Source organism: Pimephales promelas, chromosome 18, assembly GCF_988280905.1.
Source record: "Pimephales promelas chromosome 18, fPimPro1.hap1.1, whole genome shotgun sequence".
NCBI classification, from domain to species: Eukaryota; Metazoa; Chordata; class Actinopteri; order Cypriniformes; family Leuciscidae; genus Pimephales; species Pimephales promelas.
In genome coordinates this window covers 7,148,698-7,169,475 of record NC_142786.1, presented here as the reverse complement: position 1 = coordinate 7,169,475, position 20,778 = coordinate 7,148,698, and the positions used below count along the sequence as shown (strand labels likewise).

The 20,778-nt window shown below is 38.1% G+C and overlaps 1 protein-coding gene across 3 annotated transcripts in view; it reads right to left on the bottom strand.

The window, feature by feature from the left end:
- Window positions 1–20,468, bottom strand: part of LOC120483494 (uncharacterized) — a 32,565-nt gene extending 12,097 nt beyond the window's left edge. For all 3 annotated transcript variants that reach the window (XR_016147372.1, XR_016147373.1, XM_089122925.1), the window contains exons 1-3: window positions 19,672–20,468; window positions 4,153–4,241; window positions 1,362–1,430 (exon numbers count right to left, since the gene is read on the bottom strand). Coding sequence is in view for 1 of the 3 variants with exons in the window: in XM_089122925.1 (XP_088979051.1) it covers window positions 1,362–1,405 (44 nt within the window). In the remaining 2 variants the exon portion in view is untranslated. The remainder of the gene's footprint in view (window positions 1–1,361; window positions 1,431–4,152; window positions 4,242–19,671) is intronic.
- Between the last annotated feature and the right edge of the window lie 310 nt (window positions 20,469–20,778).

Sequence of the window (20,778 nt, the reverse complement as noted above, 5' to 3'; positions counted from 1 at the left end):
ACCTGAATGTGTCTGTATGTGTGTGTCTTTGCCAGCACGAATCACTGGGACATAAGGTCAAAACACACTTATCATGATCTTAATTATCAGACCACAAAGCAATGAAGCAGAAAATCTTTAGGAGTTTTAAAGTGTTTTAATTTGATGAAAATGAATTTAAAAATATAAGATTTAGTTTGAATTTTTGATTTAAAAAAAAAGTGGCATTGAGAAGGATTATTTTTGAATTTGTATTAAAAAAAAAGCACAACATGAAAAAATTAAACGTTTATCACATACATTTAAGTTAAATTTAGGGCCAGTTCACAAAAGTCTTTCTGATTCCCTCTATCTCTCTCTCTTTTACTCAAAAGAGGGTTTTTTTTTTCAATCAGTCTTTATCTTCTGTCCAACCTCATCCAAACTCTCTTTCTCCCCAAAAGCCTGAGTGTGTTTGTCTGCCGATACCTTATTCAAAATGCCAGGGAATGGCAAGTTGCTATGGGAACTCGCTGCTTGGCAACTTGCTGGGTTGGCGACGTGCCCATCGGTTGCCAGGGCAGTGTTGTCAGTGGCAGCAAAGTGCCATGCCAGCTGTGTGCGACTGGATGTGTATCTATATTTTGTTCATTTTGTTTTAGTCTATACGTATAAATTATATGTACTATGCATTTACGATGGCTATGTGATTAAAAATGATGCAGAAAAACGTATTCGTAAAATTCATAACTAGACGAGAACACCACACCACATCGAAAGTGGAAATGCTGTACATCTTTGTACAGCATGCGGTGAATCTCACGAAAACCACGTCAAAAAAGTGTTCAGTTCATAATTAAGACATAGCAATCAACCGAAAAAATAAGAAAGGTTTTTTTTCCCTTATAGAAATATAAGTATTATATTATCATAAAAAATAATGTTAAAAAATCACTCTCATCATGTAGATTTTTTTTTTTTACTTCAATTGTTAAGAATTTATAAACCATTTTAGTATTTGTGGTACAGTCTATAATTTATGCAATGCAAATTTTTCTATTGCAGCACAGTGTTAAGAATAATAAAAATTTATCACAGGAAAAATGGGAATTTTATTTAATTTCTAAAAGTAAAACATCAAACGATTTTAGGAGAAGGATGGCTTAAATTAATGAAAATATGAACAAAAAAATATGCATCATTTTATTTATGCAAAATATAACTTTTTCCCCTCTGATTTGTGATGAAATATGTCCATGTTTTCACAAGATTTTTCTCTAACATTTAAATCATTAGCTCTAAACATCAAAGAAACATTTGAGATTCCCTTCAGTCACAATGTATGACAGCGAGATTAAAACATAAAAGCAAAGAAAGAGAAAGATGGTCATTTTCATCATTACCGTATGCTGCAATTCCTTCTGTCGTTCCAGTTTTGGAGAAACATTCTAAACTGCAGTTCGAAAGCATTCCTGCCATCAGAAAAGACATTAAATATTGATAAATATCTGTATAGAAAGATTTACAGGATAAGGTCATGGCAATTTATTTATTTACACAAAACATTTATCATGCCTCAACAAGATTAACCTCCCAAAAAGGCAATAAAATGCAAGTGAAAAAGGATCTATCTATCTAAAGTGTTAGACAACTGTGGACGTTATGCAGCAGGATTTACTTATTAGATGGTATTATCAGCGAACACTGTCAGGTAACATTTTCCATTGTATATAAGTGGTCCTCAACTAATGTAGAGAGGCATAATCGGCAAGCAGAAATTGAAATGGAGGTCCACATGTTGATGAAAAAGTATGTAGGTTAAGAGCGTACTTATATTGAATGAATAAAAACGTCCATGACACATAATTAATATACATTCTTAAGGCCCATTCACACCAAGAACGATAACTATAAAGATAACTATATTAGCATCCACACCAGGGGATGATATCATTCGGTTTACTTTAAGCACAGTCTATCGCTTTAAATGGTTGAGCTTGTTACAGCAGGATTGATTCGGATTGGCTGGTTTTATTGTTCATCAGCTGGATAAAATCATTCTGAAAGTAATTCCAAAGATATCGGGCAAAGATAATATTGATATTGAGTAATATCGAGAAATGTTTTTAGAACTATACATATTTTTATTGTTATCTTTATGGTTATAATACTTGGAGTGAATGGGTCTTTACACTGAACAATACAAGCAAATAAAGACTAGAAATAATAGGAAAGAATGCAGATGACAACTATAACCAATAAAAAAAATCTTGACTTATTCATTAAGCCTCACAGAAAAATACCAAATGAATATCTGCAATTCAATTCTAGTTGCAAAGTACCTTTCTCAACGCATTCAGAACGCATTCAAAGCAGCTTTACAAAGAATCGCCACAGTGAGCAAGCCAAAGGTGACAGTGACAAGGATAAACTCTTTAAGCTGTTCCAGATGTATGTAGAGAAAAGGGAATGTACAGAAGAGGAATTTGAAGTGTTTTTCATACTATTTCTACCTTGAAAATATTCTAAACTCTTCAAAGCACTATTGGACTATAAGTGATGTGGTGGTCATGACCAGTTTTTACATATAAAAAAAATATATATTTTTTTTATGAATTTCATGTGATAGAATAAGGCTAGATAATATAATGAATTATACCTATTATAACTGAATCTTTAAACTTTAATAGTTTTTTAATTTAACAGATTGAACATGTTCTCCATTCAATTATTTGAGCCTCAGGTATTTGCACCATGGCACTTTGATGAACATCATGGTACTAAATACCATATACAATGCTAGCCTATTTAAATGGTAGTCAAAGTACTTCAACATTTCTGTGGCATAAAATAATACAATAAAAATAAATATAAAAAAAAGATGAAACCTTAAGTAACACTTTTCGTTTTAAATATTGTTATATATTTTGTGTGTGTGATTATTTTCTCATTTTGTTTTTCTGAGGTGCACTGCAAAAAATCCAATCTATTTCTAGTCCTTTTAATAACACTGATCATCTTTCTTTGAAAAGAGGCTCTTCAGAGGTTTTCAAGGGACTGCACCTTTAATTGTCACCAGTCAAGTCCTTCTCAAATCTTTTCTTCAGGACAGAGATCAATATGGCATCTGTGCCTCCAGTCTACATCATTACACAGTCTGATGGAGAGACCTGGTGCAAGTGTGTGTTTTCAAACCCTTTCTACTCTTTACACTTCTAAATAGATTTTTTAGTGAAAAAGTATGATTAAGGATGAAAAATCGTAATTTATTTTGTATTTGAGCGCAAGTGACATTCACTAAAGAAGTGAGTGGTTTATGGCGTGTGATTCTGAGTGTGTGTTGGCAGTGGTCTGAGCAGTCTGTGTGTCCTTGTGTTTGCACAATGCGGCAGAGGGCGGATAACTAAATCAATAAGAAACAAATGAATTCAGATCAATATCGAGTCAAGTGATGGATAAAAGTGGATGAAGGAGAGAAAGACTGACAAAGGGAAAAGAGAAAATAAAAGATGGGGAATTTGGGGAAACACTTCGATAGCCTCTAAGACAAACTAATGCACTTGTACCTGCAAAAAATGATATGATCAATAAGTTATGACAACATGTTTTTACATTGCTTTAACTCATCACAATAAGTTAAGCTATTTTTAACTTCTTTTATAAGCTATTCAAGATTCAACTAATTCAGTTGAATGTAATTTAAGTTGAAATGACTTAAACATCCAAATTGATTGTACTTAAATATTTAAGGCAGTTGGTGCTTTGCAAGTTTGCTTTACTAATATTTATGGGCTGATAGGCTAATATTTATATGAAAATTTTCATATAAATGATGAAATATATGATGAGCTACATTTTTTTATTTTAGCAATACTATAATACTCCAAAGGTAGGTAAAGGACATGCCAAGATCTGTGCTGGTTATTCTTTATTTCTCCATATCTCACCCAAGAACTCACCATGGAAACCATGTTTTTCATAAAATGTCCTAGTAACTACAGTAATCATTTGTGGTGTAAAGCATATTCATTAAAAAAAAGTACTGTGTCAGTACCATGGGATCATCAGATGATAATATCCTGGTAATTTTGGATATAACAGTACTGAATTTTCACTATTTTCAATTTTCAAATACTATGGCATTTAGGGTGTTCACAGGAAGGAATGCATCACATGTGGTGTTTGTCAACTCACCTTTGGAGAGAAGTGAAAGTGACCACTAGTAAACGCCCATGCTCGACGCGGCTTCAGCCAGTGCTGTAAAGGGCGCATGCGAAGCAGACCTAAACAAAGAAACAAAAATTATTAATTTGTGAATGGAATAGTGTTGTCACGTTACTAGAATTTCTAACTTCGATACAATACCTTGAAATATATGGATATTCGATACCATTTTCGATACCACAGAGAAAAAAAACTGACACAATATTAAAGGGGTATTTTTTTCATTTAAAGCTAAATATAACCTAACCCAAAGCTACATTTTCCAACATGCCCGCTTGCTGTGTTCTTTATCAATCAACCAAAGCCAGTCACGGGGGCGCCGCCCTCGCCATCTTTCCATTCACTTCACTTACTATTTAACCAGCCAGTGCTGTAAAGGGGGGCATGCGAAGCAGACCTAAACAAAGACGCTAAAATTATTAAGTTGTGAATGGACTAGTGTTGTCACGATACTAGAATTTCTGACTTCGATACGATACCTTGAAAATATCGATATTCAATACCATTTTCTTTAATACCATTACCGTCAACTTTTGAACAGTAGTGGATCCAAGAAAACAAAACCGCAAAAGATTGAAAATTAACTATACTTTAACATAATGTTAATCTCTTTTCAAACCACAAAGCCCAAATCCATATATCCCTCGCTCACTTCCTCTTTTACACCCATCACTTAGCAAAACCACCTCATCTGTTTAAAATCACCACAGACTCTTAAATATGATTTCATTTGACAATTCCATTGAGGTCCATTGTTCACAGAAACAGTTAAATGCAATATATTTTCATATGAACTTGGATGGAGGGAATGAGTGGATCGCTTCATAAGCCTGGTCACATATCAACACAATTTATTATTTGCTTGCTGCATTACGTGATAAAGCAAAATATATGTGTGTGTGTGTGTGTGTGTGCGTGTACGCGTTTAAGTGGACATTAAAGGAGGCGGACAGAAACGGATGAAGGGATGGAAATCTATAGTAATTGAACTATGGAATAGTGCAATCAACATTCAGTTAAACAAGTGAATCATGCAGCAGTGGGTGAAAAAGAGAGAACAATGTAGGACGAAGAGAAAAAGGCATGTATATAGTGACAGATTCAGTAGCAACCTGCGTTTTTAAACGTCATAGAGCCTTGAACCTGAAACATAATTATACTTGCTCTTAATTAATTTCTTGGTCTGTGCATCTTATTTCGGTGGCATTTTCAGGATTTTTTGTATTAAAGAATCCACCCCTAATATCCTTTTAAGACAGCTGTAGCCTACTGTTTAATTACGTGGTATTAACGTTTCTTTATTATCGTGGGCAAGCCAATTACAATGCAGTGTATACTTGACCTTGAAACCTAACTCGTGTTATCAAGGTGATAATGGAGTACATAACAACACATGACTATATAATAAACATGTTTACATCATACAATATTCACTACAACCATCTCTCATTATACAGCCACTAATACTATAGTTGTGCACAGAGTAGATAGATCAAATTAATAGACAAAATATTAATTAAAAACACCATGCACTTTTAAACTTTACTTGCGTTCTTATGTAACTGCCATTTATTCCAGTCAAGAAAAAAAAACAGTGATCTGAAAAGAAAATAAGGAGAGAAAATAAACTGTGATATAAAGATCTGACTCATGTATAAATTCAAGGTCTATAAAATCTATATTCAAGACATTCAGCAACAAATCTCAGAACAATTTAATTTAAATTCAATTTAATAACGAGTTAGTGAAATTCAATCAGTACCATCACAATCCAGCATCCTGAATATAAATTCAAAAACATTAGGAATAACTAACCTATGCACACACTGTAAAAATAATTATATGGAAGACGGATGGATGGATGTTATTTGGGTTAACAGCTGTGTCTTGTCTCCAATGCTTGAATTGAATTTCTATGTGTCCAGAGCTCTCTTGAGGGTCTGTTTTGCCACTCAGATCAATACGACTTCAGAGACTGTTTGCACAAAATGAGTGTGAAAAATGTGTTGGAAAAAAGATAGATTGATAAAAGGGATAGTTCAGCCAAAAATGAAAATTCTGTCATCATTTACTTACCCTCATATTGTTCCAAATCTGTATGACTTCTTCTGCAAAACACAAAAGAACACATTTGGAAAAAAATGTCTCAAGTGTTGTTTTGGAACCCAATGTTCTTTAAAATATCTTTCTATGCCCTCTTTGAACTGCCACCTCACCATGGGTACCCGAATGACCCTAGGAGCTATGTTGTCCGGGGCTATATGCCCCTGCTAGGGTCTCCCAATGAAAACAGATCCTATGTGACAGGTCAGACTAAGATCGGTTCAAAAACCCTTTAAGATAAAGTTAAAATTGTGACGTCGCACGGCATGGCACAGCTGGGACCCCACCCTGGAGCCAGGCCCGGGGTTGTGGCTCGTATGCCGGGCCTGAAAGAGCGACTAGGGGATGCCTTCCCATGGCCTCACCACCTGCAGGAGGAACCGTAAGGGGCCGGGGTGCTCAGTGGATCGGGCGGTAGTCGAAGGCGGGGACCTCGACAACCCGATCCCTGGACAAAAGCTAGCTCTAGGGACATGGAGCGTCAACTCACTGGTAGAGCATGAGATTGAGCGTGAGGTTGAGAAGTACTGAGTAGAGATAGTCGGGATCACCTGCACGCACAACATGGGCTCTGGAACCACACTCTTTGAGAGAGGATGGACTCTTTACCACTTTGGAGTTACCCATGGTGAGAGGGGACGGGCTGGTGTGGGTCTTACTTATAGCCCCCCAGCTCAGCCGCCATGTGTTGGGAGTTCACCCTGGTGAACGAGATGGTAATTTCCCTGCGCCTTGGGGTCGGGGATAGGTCTCTCACTGCCGTGTATGTGCCAAATGGCAGTGCAGAGTACCTGGCCTTCTTGGGGGTCTCTGGGAGGGGTGCAGGAAAGACTCTGTCGTTCTACTGGGGGACTTCAATGCCCACGTAGGCAGGGATAGTGACACCTGGAGGGGCCTGATTGGGAGGAACGGACCCCCCTGATCTATCTGAAACTGACCGGTGTTTTGTTATTGGACTTGTGTGCTAGTAACAGCTTGTCCATAAAGAACAAAATGTTCAAGCACTAGGGTGTCCATTAGTGCACTTGGCATCAGGACGCCCTAGGCCGGAGGTTGATGATCAACTTCGTGGTTGTTTATTCCGACCTCTGGAGCTATCAACTGATCACCACATGGTGGTGAGTTGGATCTGATGGTGGGGGAGGAAGCTGGACAGATCAGACAGTCTCCGGTCAGAGAGATCTTCGTCTCCCACCTCTGGCAGAGCTTCGACCGGATCCCGAGGGAGTTTGGAGATGAGTCCGAGTGGATCATGTTCTCCACCTCCATTGTCGACTCAGCAGCAAGGTCTCCAGTGCATTTCGAGGCAGCAATCCCCGAACCCAGTGGTGGACACCGGAAGTAAGGGATGCCGTCAAACTGAAGAGGGAGTGCTAGTTCCCAGTGCCCCGCCAACGCTGTTTACAGTGGAGGTGGGCAGCTGTTGACCTCAACTGGGGATGTCGTCGGATGGTGGAAGGACTACTTCAAGTATCTCTTCAAACCCACCGATACGTCTTCCATTGAGGAAGCAGATGCTGAAAGCTCTGAGGTGGACCCAAGCTGAAGTCACCAAGGTAGTAAAGAAACTCCTCTGTGGCAAGGCACCGGAGGTAAATGAGATGCAACCTGAGTACCTCAAGTCTGGATGTTGCGGGGCTGTCTTGGCTGACACGGCTCTGCAGCAGCACGTGGCGGTCGGGGACAGTACCTTTGGGCTGGCAGACCGGAGTGGTGGTCCCTCTTTTTACTTATCAGCCTCCCCGGGAAAGTCTTTGCCAGGTACTGGAGAGGAGAATATGGCCGATAGTAGAACCTCGGATTCAGGAGGAACAGTGCGGTTTTCCCTCACGGCGCCCTGTGGATGGTGCTCTGGGATTTTGGGATCCGGTGCCTTTTGGTAAGGGCTGTCCGGTCCCTGCATGACCGGAGCAGGAGCTTGGTTCGCATAATCGGCAGTAAGTCAGACTTGTTACAAGTGCATATTTGACTCTGGCTGGGCTGTTCTTTTTTTGCCGGTTCTGTTCATAATTTCTGAAGAAAGAGCTGAGCCGCAAGGACACACTGGAGGGACTATGTCTCCCGCCGGGCCTGGGAATGCCTCAGTGTCTAGGGAGAGGGAAGTCTGGGCATCTCTGCTTAGATTGCTCCCCCGCGACCTGGCCCCCGATAAGCGGAAGATGGATGGATGGATGGATGGATGGATGGATGGTGTTGTTGTTTTGGAACCCAGTGTTCTATAAAATGTCTTCTTTTGTGTTCCGCAGAATATAGAAACGCATACAAGTTTTGTACGTCATTGGTGTAATAATTTTCATGTTTGCCTAAACAATCCCTTTAACAAATTACAATTGAGTATAACAGTAACAAAGAGTATTAATGAAATGACCACAACTGAACGCCAGATTCCCTTCGCATTGTAATACGAAACTGGCCAATCTAATCGTTAGAGACAGATGTGCTGCCCAATTACTGACTGTAGCCCTTTGAGAATGAGAGCTACAAATCAGACACGACCAACAGTACCAGGCACTCTAATGCACCGATAACAGACACTGTCTCTGTGTCTTTGTCTCTCATGACACACACACAAACACGTTTGCATGTAGATGAACATACTGAACTATCTATGCATGCATACCGCTGACACACACACACACACACACTTCAACTCGTTCACACACATACAGTCTCTCTTCTTGTCTCGCTATCCCTCACACCCAACCCCCCAGCACCTCAGGGTTTGAAATTCATGTGCGAAATAAATAGAGAGAGAGAGAGAGAGAGAGAGAGAGAGAGACAGAGAGAGAGACAGAGAGCACATGGGGTATGGCAGTAGGCTGGTGAGGAAAGGAGAGAGGAAAGGGGGAGGGGAGAATCGAGCAGGAAGACAGTGACATATGAGGACAAAAGAGGCAAAAAGAAAGTCAAAAACAAAATAGGGAACCACAGTATCTAATAAAAGAGAGCGCCTTGTCAAAGATACGACTTTGGCGGGGCAAATGTATGTCTGCATCAACCTGGAAACATTCCAACACACACACACACACACACAACATGTGGACACATTCCAGCAAGCTGCAGCTATTAACCCTTACACCACAACTGTACTTCCATAATTACTGCTTCTCCAAAGAAACATATGTTCAGACAGACCGCTCCTACCCCCCTAGATATTAAGTGCAGTATATTATGCACACTATCAGGCCCAATCATCAGATTCTTCCTACACAGTGAAATGTCATTGCCTCTAACAGTGATATTCTCAATGTCATGACAACTCGCATGCAGACAATACCAAATAGCTTTAAAACTCAGACAATAATATCCCAAAGCTGTTCACACATAACCACTTCAACACATCGCCCCAACATTCAGAATAAGGTCAAGGTTTTTCGATGACCAACTAATGAACTTTGAAGCCGAATGAGTTGCATACTTTCATCTGATTCATGATTTCACCATTGCATTGTTAAATTGAGTTCATTCTATTTATTTTCATCACAATCAGTATAACAAATACAAACCACACTAACATTAAGGTAAATATATGCATATATTTTTAATTCTCTGGCAGATGTTTCTGGAATACAATGCCTCTGTGAGATTACAAAAATTGCTCTTAATTAAAACTATAGCAACGTAAAATATACAATAAATTGTTTGAAATGAATTTATTTTTTGTACATTTTCAAATTATATTATATGATCATGTAAAATCAAAGTATTATTTTTATTAAATACCCTTAGCCTGTTTTACATATTAGCTTACATTTGCTGCTTCACTCTCCAGTATAGCAGCTCACCGGCTTTTAACTGATTGCCAAGATATATAATGTGCATTTTTTTGTCATATACTTGTGCATAATAATATAATATAATATAATATAATATAATATAATATAATATAATATAATATAATAAAATATAATATAATATAATGATTAGGGGTGGGGGGGAAAGAATAAAACTACAATTTTTATTTTCCTGTTGGTTCTTAGCAATGTTAATAAAATATATTGTGCGTTAATTCTTTATGGGTCATTACTTTGTAGTTTTAAAGCAAAGTATTTATAGTCACACACACACAGACACAAGATTCAGATAATCGATAATCAATTTAGCATCGAATCGCGACTGAAGAAAGAAAGACATGGACATCTTGGATGACATGGGGGTGAGTAAAATATCAGCAAGTAAGTTTTTTTTAAAAGTGAACTACTCCTTTAAGTACAAAAAGTTAAAGCAAACCATCATTACAGACATAAGCATTACATGCATCAGACCAACATTTGTGTTATTGTGTTTGACAATTTGCTATTTGCAAAGTTGATCCTTCATTCACGCAGGTTTAGTTTTAAGTGGCGGTAGGATTACACAACAAACATACATTTCTATGTGCTTTCCCTTTGGTAAAGATCCATATTCAGTGTTTTTCAAAAACGCCTCCCGATCAAATTAGCGGGAACAATGAACCTGATACTTTAAACTGGTAAACAGCCTCTTTAATTTTCAGCCCATGTTTTCCAAATGCATTGTTTTATGCTACTGACTGGAAATCGTATCATTCAGCTAATTGAGACATCTGGCTGAATCACACGCCACTGTGAGTTTGTACTGAGTGTGTGTACATCTGAATGAAGAGCTTTGTGTGGCTGCGGTCTCCCAGCACAGCTCTGAGATGCAGGGGATATGAACACGACTAAAAGATGAATTATGAGATCCTTGCCAGTATTAAAACAAGAGCCAACGCTCTCAAAACATCTTAATTTCTCCACAAACCCAAACTGCAATTTTACAACCCGTCAAACTATGAATCACATTCACAATGGCACTGAAACGCATGACCATCTGCTGATAGTAACCAATACAAAACTGACAGTCTTTTCCTTTCAATATAGTCTATCCCATCCAAATTTAAAAAGCAGTAACACTTATTGGATTATTTGTCCAATGGATAAGACTTAAGATTTGTAGTTCAAATAACATTCATGCACCCGTGTTCTCCATGGGTTACTTTCAAGCTTGGACAAGCACAGCAGACCTTAACCGACACAATTCCCCATAGGGTTTTGTTTTAATCTTTCTTGAGGAATTCATCCGCCTGCACGCTGGTGGACTGCTACTGAGCTCCAAACGTATCCTGTGGCTACACGAGAATTGAGATGTCAAATTATCAACCAATTTCTGACACGGACACCAGGCTCTTCTGCTGGCTCTGTGGCTGCGCCCTGCATTTCAAAAACTGCATTTTCCCTAAATTATCTATTTCTGAGAAATTTCATAGAACAAACAACTTATCGGCCCAAGATTCTGGGAAATGTGGAAGTTTTAGGTACATGACAGATTCTCCTGTTCAGTATTTTACTTTAAGCTAACATTAAAGTTTAAACCTGGAAGCACAGTTATCCTAAATACTGCTCATTATCATCCACTCAAGAATGTTAAGATAGTTTTAAATTAATAGATCTTCCAAAACCAGACAATACATCATTAACTATTTTGATAAGTCTTATTTTATTTCTCAACATTAAATGTTTTTCAAAATTCTACCAACCGTTGCTTTTCCTTTCACAAACTGGCTGTTAAACTATGTTAATTGGTGCCAATACTTAATTCTCAAAACTATGTGATGACTGGAACCTCGCAGAGTTATGTAACAAGTCTTTTAAGCAAGATCTGGCCTATTCAATTGCTGCCATATACATATAGATGCAACTATATATAGGTCTAGCAATCAATAATGTCAAATTGCCAATTTTTTTTCAAAATTGCATCACCTAAAGTACTTTGTAAATGTTTCTGATTGAATTTTTGCTCCACTGCTTTGTTTAAACCATATTGTGCTATTGTGGTGAAGTCAAGACAGCTAGAGAAATAGATGATGTATATCTGAAATATGCTGAACATTTGTTATTGAAATGTTCACAATTAATTCTTTCTAAGAAGACAAGCATTTCCCATGCAATTGTAACTATTACTAATACACAAAACAATGTAATGACTTTAACATCACAAATTACTACTGAGACTATTGCAACAAGTTTCTGAAAATTTTAAAAAGCAAAATCTGACATATTCAACATCCATTTGCCATAGTATTCACTTAAACATACTAGCATACAGGTATTAGATGCAACTAAATATGGATCTATTGCCAAACTACCTCTCATTTATTTTCAATCTTCTATTTATTTGCATCTTCTATTTAGTAAATGTGCCACAGTGCAATTGCTCCAATGCTTTGTTTAAACCAAACAGTGGTTTTGTGGTGAACTCAAGAGAGCTAGAGAAATGATGATGTATCTGAAATATGCTGAACTGAAATGCTCACGGTTCATTCTCAAGTAAAGCTTTCCCCATGCAATAGTATCGTCAAGAGCTCAAAAGTAAGTGAAAGTTAATCACAAGATATTTCACTTTTGCGTGTTTTATCCATCTCTCTAAATGGAAAGATCCAGAACAATCCGGTGACTGGGGATATCCTGAGGTGTATGCAATCCATTACAGTATGGTATGTGGTTGAATTTGATCCATTATGAATGAGAAATACATGAGATGGAGAGAATGGAGGGAGGGAGTAAAAGGAGTGGGAGAGATTGACAGACAATGGAATGCTAAAATGTTCTACAGCCTGATTTGGACATGGAAAATATTCCAGATAAGGAAAGTTGTGACTGGATAAGAGAAAGAATGGTATACTGAAAATTGTTTGTATTAATAAAACTGTCAGTATCGATATACAACATTGAGTATCAAATCAATTTAAAGCTATTAATCAATTTATTGGTTAAGTTAATGTTTCTCTATCAAGTAATGTTTGGATAGCACCACAGAGTACATACTTGTGCAGAACATTAAGATGTTTTTTTTTAATACAATATGTTGAAAATATTACACACAAGATTTAAACTACATATTTAATTTAATGTCTCAATTTCTTTTAATCTTAATATCAACTCAATTTCTTGTAATCTTAATATCAAGATTTTCAATTTCAATTATGGATTCTAAAAATAATAGGGGTGTATCATTTCATTTTCTTGGTCTATGTTCAGACTGCAAGATAAACTCAAGATCAGTGACTGTCCGCACTTTTAATTGCAAGTGATCAAATAAGATTTGTGTGTCCAGATATAACCAATCTATCTGCATGGGTTGCTTTAGTAATGACGTGGGCATAGCCACGTATGTGACGAGGCTTTCAAAGTGGACGCAAAAAAATGGACGTGCATCATCTTGCTCTCAAAATAAGCGTCTTGCTTTCCAAAAACGCAGAAATCTTTGGACATACCAATTAAAAACCGTTTGAATATTTTCGCCACCAGTTTTGACATTATCGTTATGTGCCACATTAAGAATAATGCAAAAGATAGGTTGAAATTCAATTTCATGTGTTGTTTTTTTTTTTTTTTTACTGTCCAGACCCAAAAACCCATCTGGATAAGCAAAAAAATAAAAATAAAAACGTATGTATATATTGCGGGCAGTCTGAACATGCCCTTAATGAATCAATCGATTAAAAATGCATGCATTTAGAAAATTAGTTTTAAATAGTATAATATTTTAATTATTTAATAATTAAAAGTGCTACATATCAAACCCATTGTGACAATATTTTAAAATATACAATATTCAAAATATCAAGTATTTTTTTTTCATCCTTAACAGGATTGCACCGGCTCTCCAGCTCCTACGCATCTCTCACTGAAATTAAAGTAGTCTCTCCTTCTTTATTTTCTTGGCTATTATTTGAAAGTACTTTAAAAGTCCTGTATACGTACTGGTAAAAGTTACTAAACTGAAGGGCTATTCATGGTTCACTCTGAATTGACTTTTAAATTGAATTGAATGAGACATGAATGTCATTGAACAAGCATTGAAGTTTCTATAGACAGTTGATATGCAATACCCATGGGGCTCTGACATGAACAAACATGGATAAGACTGATGAAGTTTCTGACCTTGATATTGGGACAAGGCTGATGCTAATTTACACACTGTTTTGATACAGAGAACCATGGGAAACATTCCACGATGACAACTTTGTAAGAGTGATGAGCCCGAAACAAGGCCACATGGTCTGCTACACAGAGATTGGAAATGTAAAATATAAATAAAACCTGAATAATAAAGATAACTGTTATAGTTGCTATTGAAATGTTAAACAAGGAAAAATTACAAAGTAAAGCGAATATTCGGCACCATTTCTATGTGTAATGTAATCAAATATAAGTGACCATGTGCAAAAGATCAGATTTCCTTGCTTCCATTGAAAATTCTTGAACAATAAAATTCACAACTGGATTGTTTAATTGCATGTTGATCATGCTGTTATTTTAGCCACAAAGGAACTTATTTATGGAGAAAAATGCATGTTGGGACGTTTCTGTTGAGTTGAATCAAAAGGCGGCACAGTGCATAGTTACACGACTGTAATTGCACACACTTCTTGAATTATGTATCAAAGGACTTATTCAGCTCCAATCCATAAGTTTCAAATATCCTCCTGATCACAAGTTGAGCTCCAATAACAGTGTTACCACGGAAGCCTGGGTTATGTAACGTTACATAACAGACAGGCGGTATGAGTAATATTTCATAACACTAGACCCTGACACCATGGCATCATCTCTCCTTTGCTCTTTTCTCTCACTTCATCTCTCTTCTGATGTTGAAATCAATGGCGTTATTTAACGGAAAGTTCCCTTGACGGCCATTGATGGCTTGGTATCAAACGAAGCGTGTCGTTGCGGGGCGGCTGTGTTTTTCCCCCTCGATCTGCCTCCGTCTGTCAAGCACTAGACTAGACACTTTCCTCATCCAAATTTTGATATCAAAGGGTCATCAAATTCATCCCCCACGCTCGACTCTGCTCGCCCTGATTTCTCTCTCCCTTCAGTCCCCCTGAGTGCTAACAGGGTCAGGCTAGGGTCATGGCACAGATGCACGCCATCCACCAACAGGCCATGGCAAGCAACCAATCACAGATCCCAAACTGCAAAACCACTATCAAGATGATTTTCTGAAGACAATGGATTTTATACTGCTGCAGATTAATAATCAACAACAAGCTCTTTGTTAGATCAGACATTATAAATTCGGAAGCTACAAAATATACAGTAGATGCATAACGGGAACGCCGAGCAGAAATATTCGACCACATCCTCTTTATATATATTTTTTTCATCCATTTTACCCCCAAAAAATAAAAGCAAAATATAAACTTGTTAAAATGGGAAACATAAAGCATAAGGAATTAACTAGATTACTTCTTTAACTAATATTCAATATTCATATACGGAACTTTCGAGTCAGGTGGCGTGTCATCTCTACGCATTTTGAGCTATCCGCGTGTATGCGTATATGTCTACGCCATTAACCTCCGCGTCATTCCGCGTGTCTGTACACGCAGTCAAATCTCCAGTCATAAATGCCATTAACCCCAGTGACGGTTAAGTTTAGGGATAGGGTTGAGGTAAGTCATATCTTTTTTTTACCTAGGATGGTAAGGGAACAGTCATAAATGCCATTAACCCCAGTGACGGTTAGGTTTAGGGATGGGGTTGAGGTAAGTCATATATTTATATAATTTTTATAAGTCAATGGCGTTCATAAACATGCTGAAAGGCGATTATGCGTCTTGATAGCACGCCAAAAATGGAAATACGAATTGGCGTGTCATACACACGCTACTTCATGAGATGAGTCTGTAATATTAGTTAATGAAGAATGAACTAATATTGGGCTCTATCTTGCACCCGGCGCAAATTACTTTATATAGTACACTAACGCATGTATCATTCCTATTTTGCAGCCGCGCAAAGCGGGCTTTTCCCTCCACAGACGCACGTTGGTAAACTAAGGAATGAACTTGCGCTGCCTGGGCAGGTCGGCGCAAAAAGGAGGCGTGTTTCGGCGCAAAAATTCCCTAGTGCTATTTTGCAGTTCCAGAAAACTATTCCGCCACGGACCAGAAAAAAACCTAGTCTAAAGTCAGTGGCGCATTGCGCGTTGTTTATAATGCTATTTTAAGCGCGCATGCTTGGCCATAATGTAGCGGGTGCACTGCACAACGTGCATACACTTTGATTCTCTCATCAACACAGATGCAGCAGTTTTTATTTTTGCAAATCATACATTACAACCACGAAAAATATTAACATATGAGGGAAATGATTGTGGTGTCCATGAAGATTAAAAAAAATGTAGGCCTAAATCTAGCTTACACGTTTACCCAAATCTTTCAGGCTAATTGTAGTAATGACGGATCAGACCTGTTTGCCCAGTAGTGGCAAGACACATACTGTATAATGTTTAACCGACGCTGATTTGGGTGGGTTTCTCCCATACAACATCACTGACAAGATCATCAGTCTCCTCGGCTGTGAACGCTCCTGGTAAACCTGACATAATAACAATCCGCCATGCAACATGCACACCTGCTCTTAAAGGGTATGTTGGATGATGCTCTGATTGGTTTATTTCACGTTACGCCCAAACCACACCTATGAATAATGAAGCTATTTCAGACCAACCCATTTTAAACTTGCGCCCGGTGCAAGTCATTTATCCCGCCGGTAAAATAGCAACAGCGCCCAAGACCCGCCCACAAAGTTACTTGTGCTTTGCGCTTGATACTTGCGTTTCAGATCGTTAAAATGGGGCCCATTAAATTATTATTGCTTGTTAAGGAACTGGTTCAAAAGTCAAACCAATACAAACAAAAAAAACACCACCACAACCACAAGTGTAAAGAATCGAAAAATAAACATGACCAAACAAGAATCAAAAGAAATCAGACCATTCATACAAAATAATTCAAATGGTCAGTATCACTAATCAGTATCAAGTCAATCTTTTGAAATCCAGTTTTTGATTATGCATTTAAAATTTATTAAAGGGATAGTTCACACAAAAATGAAAATTATGTCATCATTTACTCACCCCCAAGTTGTTCCAAACCTGTATGAATTTATTTCTTTATATATATATATATATATATATATATATATATATATGAAGAGTTCAGATGCAAAAGCCTCTAAATGCCATTTGAAATTTTCCTCTTTAATGATGATTTTTACCAAACTTGTATATTTAAGTTCAGTAATTTCACTTAAATGGCAATGATAATTACCTATTAATTGTTATTTAAGTGAAATTACTGAACTTAAATATACAAGTTTGATAAAAATCATCATTAAAGAAGAAAATTTCAAATGGCATTTAGAGGCTTTTGCATCTGAACTCTTCATATATATATATATATAAGAATGTCAGAAACCAAACACTTGATGGGCCATTGTTTTTCCATACTATGGAAGTCAATGGACTCCATCAACTGTTTGGTTACTGACATTCTTGAAAATATCTTCTTTTGTGTTCAACAGAAGACACAATCATCTCTTCATGATTATATTTCAATAACAAATTGGAGTTAAAACATACAAGTAAATTTTGAAGTTAATGAAAAAACTGCCTCATGTGCATTTTACATGTTTGCATACAATTTATTATTTGAGTGTTCATTATTATATCTTAAAATAAATAGAAACTGATTTTAGGCTTATATAATACCTTAAATATTATAGTAATGTACAAGTAAGGGCTCCCTAAATAGCAGAGATTAAAAACAATGTATACTTAAACTTTTAATTATAACTGAATTCATTTAAAGACAAAGACAATTTGTTCAGTAATCCACTGTTTAATAATAAAAAAATATATATAATGTTTAATTTTCTCCACTCTGCTGCACCGAAATGTGACATCAAAACTGAGGTACATACCGAACCGCCAGTTTTGAGTACCGTTACACCCCTACTGATGTTAGTTAAATAAACAGTTCCTTTAAACAAAGTCTGTCCATAAAAATTACACAGCACACATAATGCTCATAAACACAATACAGATATACAAATCATAAAACAACAGTATATGTATCAAAATGATAGCTCACCCAAAACTGATTTACTCACCCTCATGTTGTTCTAAAACTGGAACATAAAAGAAAATATTTTTGAGAAATGTCTGTGTAATTTTGCCCATACAATGGAAGTCAATGGTCAACTTAAAAGTCAAAGTTGTTCCACAGAAGAAAAAAAGTCATACAGGTTTACTTTAAGACAGAATTGTCATGTTTAAGTGAAAATCCCTTTATTATGTATAGTTTCCCATTTAAAATGCAGAGCAAAAATGAAAACTTGCTTGAGGAGCACAACCTTACGAAATCCACAAACACACTTATTCTCATTACAAAATGCTTACAGACACACACCCACACACGAACAAATGTTACACCTACCAGATCCAGGTGCATTAAGGACAGCAGCAGAAAATGATTAAAACCAGACACTCCCTCTGTACAAAAATGTGGAGAAATACCACAATAATCCACAAAAATCTCATCCAGAATGAAAGGAGGGAGAAATTTCTCAGAGGAAACAGAGGTACGAACATCACGACAAACACAGACAGAGCTGGAGCGTTTGGCTTTCGTGCATTTCAACAACAATGTATCTGATTTAATGCCTCGATGCACCGAGCAAACCCCTGGATGAGATGTGCACTTCACCACATGTGTCCACGATCTCGGTCGCTCTTCGTTAGTGGTTCCGACGATATATCTCCCAAACGTTCGCAACAAAAACGGTTTAGATTGTTACTTTTCCAAACTCAAAAACTGAGCGTGCCTTTTTGCCAAGAGCTAATTGTACAAGTCAACTATGACACACATACAGGCCCGAGATCTGTGGCCATTGTCTATGATTCCCCTGAGCTAGCGGTCGACCGGATGGATGGATGGACAGTTGTGGGGGTTCCCGGATGAAAGGATGATGGGCAGAGGAAGTAAGGGGCATACTGGGAACGCCACAAAAGACAGAAACAGGGAACGAGAACGACCCCCACAATTCCAAGCACGGTTTACCCTCCTGCATGTTCAAGCATGCATGGTGAATACACACGCACTCACGACACACACATCCAAACATACATGCAGAATCACTTACAGACAAAATCTACCGTGCAAACTAACAATATATTTGCAGCACAAGCATTAGACAAGGAAAAGTGAAGGAATGAAGAAACGATAAGTCCGTTCTCATCACACATGCTTTGATTCTTTGCTCCGCCGATGCCTGAACGCTACACATCCCCAATATCAGCCCCGCACAATATAAAACAATGCAACCCATAGAAAACTATACAGTTATGTTACGTTATTCAACAAGACGGAATTGAGGAAACAATAATAGAGAAAAAAAATAACGCTTTTGAACATGATTTCAAAAAGTGAATGAGAACGAACAGAGAGGTAAAGTCGAAAGATACAGATTGACAGAATGGGATAGTGACTGATGAAAAAGAGAGAACTAGAGGGTTAAAACAGAAAGACGAGAGTACCAGTCTGGTCGTTCCTCCTCCTTTTCCCGCGGTTTCGTTGATCCCACGTTTGGTTCTTTCTCTCGTTGCTCCGGGTCCTTTCCACCTCTCCACTATCCCAGCGGCAGTCACTTCTCTCATCTCAGTGTTTCCTTCCAAACCACGTTTTTTCCTACTACCCATCCCATCAGCCCATTTCCTACTGTTCATTCAGCAATCGGTACTGCTTTCAAACTATGAATGCAAGATTTTTGTGGGATAGGGCTGGAAAAATATTCAACAAAAAACATGAATAAAAAAAATTTGAATGTAAGTGAAGTTCAGAGGAGAGCGGACAGTGACCAGGCACCGAGACAAGTAGGAAAATGAGCTGTTGAAGGGGCCTGGTATTTTAGGGAGGCATGCAGAGGGGTGGGGGGGGGACCATTAGAAGGGCTGCGCGTGTTTCTCCGTCCAGGAGGGAGGAACACGGATGAAGCTGCCAGGCTGCGAGGATGAGAAGCACTGCAGTCGCCGGAGAGAGGAAGAGAGAGAAAGAGAGAAATCGTAAGGGCGCATGTGTACGCAAACGACCGCATGAGGAGGTGGGAGGGGAGAGAATGACAGAGAGGGAACGATAGATAGAAAAGCGAGGCTAAGGGGTTCACGGGAGGGAGGGAAGAAGGAGGAGTGAGCCATAGCCGAGAGTTCAGGGGAGGGGGCCGGAATACATTTTCTTGTCCTCCGCTCTCATCTCCTGGCGTTCGATTTTCTTTCATTTGTTCTTGTGTGTTCTTTTTTTTTTAATCCAATCTCACCTTCTTGGTTCCAGGGCAAATATCTGTGCCTGGAAAAGAAGCGGATATTCCAGTCTGTGCTTTCCCGTTCCGCTCTCCGTCTCACTGTCTTCCAGGTCATTTTCTCCACATGCACTTGAACTCCAAATCCTGTCTGCCGGCCCCTCCCCCCGACCTCTGTGACTCGCTCTCCTTTGCTCCTTCTGATGAAGGCTTGAAATAGTGCTCGCAGGCTGTAAGTGAGAATGAGAGCGAGGGGAGGACGAGGGGGACAGAAAGGGAGAGAGACGTGGGGGGAAGGGGAGAAGGTTTACACGAACAGACTCTGTGCCGAGAGTGAGTCTGTGTGTCA